Source organism: Lygodium microphyllum, chromosome 11, assembly GCF_053477565.2.
Source record: "Lygodium microphyllum isolate KBCC chromosome 11, Lygodium_microphyllum_v1.1.10, whole genome shotgun sequence".
Classification (NCBI taxonomy): domain Eukaryota; kingdom Viridiplantae; phylum Streptophyta; class Polypodiopsida; order Schizaeales; family Lygodiaceae; genus Lygodium; species Lygodium microphyllum.
The window spans coordinates 11,820,893-11,825,802 of record NC_141145.1 but is presented as its reverse complement, the minus strand read 5'-3'; the positions used below and the strand labels follow the sequence as shown (position 1 = coordinate 11,825,802).

General features: G+C 43.8%; 1 protein-coding gene across 1 annotated transcript; it reads right to left on the bottom strand.

The window, feature by feature from the left end:
• Nucleotides 1–1,751: 1,751 nt before the first annotated feature.
• LOC148028542 (BURP domain-containing protein 12-like) lies at nt 1,752–3,229 on the bottom strand. Its single transcript, XM_087688572.1, has one exon. It carries the CDS (start codon nt 3,176–3,178, stop codon nt 2,111–2,113), a length of 1,068 nt encoding a protein of 355 aa, XP_087544698.1. The 5' UTR covers nt 3,179–3,229; the 3' UTR covers nt 1,752–2,110.
• Nucleotides 3,230–4,910: the final 1,681 nt, after the last annotated feature.

Here is a 4,910-nt window from a genome sequence, read left to right as displayed (position 1 = left end):
ATAAGGTTAAGAGAACATTGTCAGGCTATATAACACAATCAAAATATTGGTTGTGGTGATTATCGGCTTGCTATCCGCTCCCATGTTTACTCCTTGCCATCTCGTGCTATCTGTATTATCCTTCGTCTTCTCTTTTCTCTCCAATTTTGAATATATTATGCAGCCTACCGATGTTACTCTTACACTTAAGGTGTCATTGCATTGTAGTGAGTATTTTTGTCTACATGTCTATCTATCTGTCTCTCTATATGTTTGTATCTCTCTCTCTCTCTCTCTCTCTCTCTCTCTCTCTCTCTCTCTCTCTCTCTCTCTCTTCTCTCTCTCTCTCTCTCTCTCTCTCTCTCTCTCTCTATGTGTGTGTGTGTGTGTGTGTGCATATTTTGTAAAACAAATTTGCGCGTCTATCAGCGCGTGTACACTGCACACTAGACACGCTCCTATATGTGCCAGGTCCACAAAACTCAAAAAACCTCAGAGAAGGTGTGGTTGTTTAATGCGAGTGCGTCTACAAGCCCGTCTACTCTGTGGATCAGACGCGCTCTTACATGCACCAGCTCCAAAAAACTCAAAAAAACCTAGGAGGTTTCATGGATCTTCAACACTTGCGTCTCTACAAGCACGTCTACTCTATATATCAGACGTGCCTGTAGACGCGAATTAGCAGTAAAGCACAAAATAAAACTAGGAAAAGCAAGCAACAACTAACATACCCAAAGCTAAGAAGGAACCAAAATACAACTCAGAGTAAACACACACACACACACACACACACACACACACACACACACAGAGAAGAGAAGAAGGACTCACCTTGAATATTTGTTGTGATGGGCAGCGGCACAACTACAAATTCCTTCTCCTCCATCTCCTTTGCTCTTTGGCTATTCTCCTCGTCGCAACAAACATACCAATTAAAGCTAAGAAGGTAGCAAAATACAACTCAAAGAAAAGATAGAGAGAGAAAGAGAAAGAGAGAGAGAGAGAGAGGGAGGGAGGGAGGGAGGGGGGAGGGAGGGAGGGAGAGAGAGAGAGAGAGGGAGAGAGAAAGAGAGAGAGAGAGAGACAAGAAGAAGGACTCACCTTGAATCGGTGTTGTGATGGGCAGCGACAGGGCTACAAACTCCTTCCTCTCCTTTCTCTTTGCCTCTTGCTTCCTCCTCTCTTTACCCTTTCTTCTTTGCCTCTTCCTTTCTCCTCTCTTTGTGTCGTGCGACTGTCAGAAAAAACCCAAAAGAAACGCAAGACGGGACTACTTTGAAATGAAACGACACACCAGCAATATTTTTCAATTTAAAAAAAAAATTAGTGCATGTCCGTGCGCGCATCTGAAAGCACATCTATAAGCGCATGTATATAGAGCACGAATTGCGTCTATATACACGCGCTTATATACGCACAGTTAAACGCGCCCGACTATGCACGTGTACCAAGCGCGTCTATAACTGCTGCTTGTTGTAGTGTTTACTTTTTGTGAGAGGAGTTAGTGAGCCTACAAGCTAGTAAAGTCTGTTGACAAATATCGTCCATTCAATGTTCCTTATTGTGTGGATGTGCATAATACTGACTCAAAAAATATCAAGTAGCTAGCATCATGGATTGATTTACCGTGAAAACAAGAAAATGACTACGCTTCCTTCTCTAATTAAACATATGACTTGGAAGAACAAGTAGAAGAATGGATTCGAAAGCAATGTGAGATGCCAAATATAGTATTTTGATTATTCATTGAGTGGCTCCATGCTGGTAAAGAAGAGTATAGATATGTATAGCATGTACGTTGATTTACATGAAAATAAGATTGTCAAAGGAGCATGACATTGCCTTGATGGTACGTGAGATAATGATTGCGTTCCTTATGGCTTTGATCTAATCCGTGATGTGATGGACAAGAGGACAAGGGTAATTGAGATAATTTATAATGGCACTCCTTATTGCTTTGATCTAATCCTTGCTGTTATGGACAAGAGAACAAGGGTATAGCAAGTCTACTATGATTAAACATGGGTGGCCTTCAAAATCAACATGCAAAACTTTTTTTTAAAGAGTCTTGATATGATTCGGGTAGTAGCCAAGGATAAGGCTGGTATGGTGTTTGCAGTTGAAATATTTCTCAAGTATGGACCCAAACATGCTCATCAGCACGAACCCAGTGGCAGATCTCGCCTTGGCCAGGTGACGCGCCAAGAAGTTTAAAAGCAGGGTGGTTTGCCTTCCACTTGCTAGTATCAAAGTGGCAAAGAGCTACTGCATAAATGAGGTGGTTATCGGCATCTCCATCTAATTGGATTTGCGCTTCATAGACCTTGGTAGAGGTAAGTTCATGACAACCACGCAGCATAGTAGGGAAAAGTAGCTTGTGGCACACGACGTTGGTTGTCAAGACGTCATTACGAGGCCATGTAACGATAGACTTGACAACCATGCTTGATGTGGTATTCTTGAGATATTGAGGAGTGGGTTGAGACTCGAGCACCTCCACAGAAGTGCCGAGCCTTTCCACCACAAACGAGATCATGTCTTCGATTGACATGGCACATTTCTTCACCATCCCCGTATCCGTGAGCCGCATGCTGCACTTCTGAACTATGTTATTGAGCACATAACCCATGGAAGATGAGTTGGATAAGCCAAACATGGCGAGGAGGAGGGGTATGGAGGAAGGGGCCAAGGGCAGGTGTTTGGCAATGGCATGGGGGAGGTATGGCAGGGAAGAGACAGGATGGTTCAAGTCGGGAAAGATCATGGTGGCTTGTGGGTGGAGCTGGTTGAGTCTAAAGAAACGGCCGGGGGCAATGGGCTCGACATCCTTGGAAGGGGCATCGACGGCATATATGATCCAATCACCAGGGAGGTAATTGAGCTCATCGGGTAAGACCCCTCGGACCCTAGGGGTAGGGGTGCAAGCGAGCCTACCATGGGAGCAAAGGTCCGAGCTCTCCTCTTTAGTGATGGTTAGGCCTTTGGTGTGGTAGGACTGTACTCTACTTGCCCAACGGCCGACTTTCTCACGTGGCAAGGGGGACTCCTCGAGGAGGACGGAGGAGGGAAGGGCGAGGCGAGGGAAGGCCGAGAGCCAGGCTGCCTCGGCGTCCGGGTCGAGCCCTCCATACAACGCGTGACACGTGGTTATGACCGCAACAAGGCTAGTCAGCACAATCAGAGACCTGGACCCGGCCATTGGTGAGACGGGGATCGGGAGAGAGAGAGAGAGAGAGACTGCCTGCCTGTGTGTGCGTATCAGAGGATGGTGGATTGAACAATCCTTGAAAGTCAGTTATTATATATACAGACACGCACGCGCGCACACACACACACACACTGTCTCTCTCTCTCTCTCTCTCATCTGCACAGGTGGGCAAGAGCGCCATCCATGGGAATTTGTGGAATATCCTCTAGTTCATTCTTGCCTTCCTCTCGTTTCCTAGGAATTTAAGATTGCATCGAGCTTCTTTCTTGTCTTGATTGTTGGTGGGTAGGAGAGGTCCACCAGTGCAGAAAAACAAGGCCTCTTCTTGGTTTTGTCCCTATGGGCGTCGTACTTGAAGAGTAGGCTTAAATCCTTTTGTGAATAAGTGATCGATGGAAACAAGACGAAAATTCAGATTTTGCTTACCAAAAAAGGAAAGAAGAGCTCAGGTAGGTGTGTACATGAACATCTCCCTTTGTGGGTTTTTTTCCCCCCTCTAGTATCGAGATTGTGTTACGAGTTGGCCTTTGTGAAAATAAAACATGATGATGTGGAAGGATACGCTGACATTGCTTGCTGGAGAATCGTTTTCCTCATCCAATTTGCTTCATTGGACTGATGATTTTCACCATAAGCTTGTCAAATATAATGCATTCGGAATCCCAGTTGGCTATTCTTTTTCTCAAATTCCCACTAGTGAGAGGGATCAAGAAATTGTGATGCATTTAGTGATTCAAGTAGCGATGACATTCCGGGAAACAAATAGGGCTGAAAACCAAACTGTGGCATTTGGTCCGCGAAAATAAGCAAAGCACAACATTTTGAGGGAAACACAATAGAAACGAGTGAAAGAGAAAGGGAGAGAGCTTGAAGCTTTGTGAAAGTGAGAGAGAGAGAGAGAGATCGACCAACTTTTGCCACTGTCATTCTCAAGGCAAGGGGAGAGGAGCATGAAGGAGAAAAGGGAAGGAATATGTGAAAGCAAAGGGTTTCTTCTCTGAGCCCTTGAGGTAGGTGCATTGTTTCTCCTCTCTTTGCTTCTGTATTTTCTTCTCTTCTTTTTATCTCCTTGTCTATTGAAGAGTTGCATTGAGAAAAAGGGAGAGAGATAGAGAAATAGAGAGAGGAAGGGAGGGAGAGAAACAAAGAGGGGGGAGAGAAACATAGACAAACGAAGGGAAAGAGAGAAGGAGAGGGAGAGAGAGGGGCACCATGTTCAATATTACTACCAGGAGAAGATTTGCCACCATCAGCAGTATCAGCATCGAAGAAGCGAAGGTCATTCTCGGCAACTTATATTCCGTCTCTCTCTCTCTCTCTCTCTCTCTCTCTCTCTCTCTCTCTCTTGAAATTAAGTAAACACACACATACTCTCTCTTTCTTTCTCTTTTTAAATCAAATATAGAATATGATCACAAAAAGGGGAAAGGTGAGTCACTCGAAAATTGTATGTGATTCTCTCTCTCTCTCTCTCTCATAGATTCAATGATATAATACTTTAATGGTTGAACATATATATGCAATGTGTATATATTCTAAAAACATTCACAAATGCACACACAGAGTACAAAACAAGTTTAATGTTTTTAAAATTGAACATATGGGATGATATCTTTTATATTGTATTATAATTTAAAGAAATACCTAGCCTAAAACCAAACCTATGTGGTGGCAATAATAGAATACTCTCCATCCTTAAAACACTTTCATAGATTCTATATTG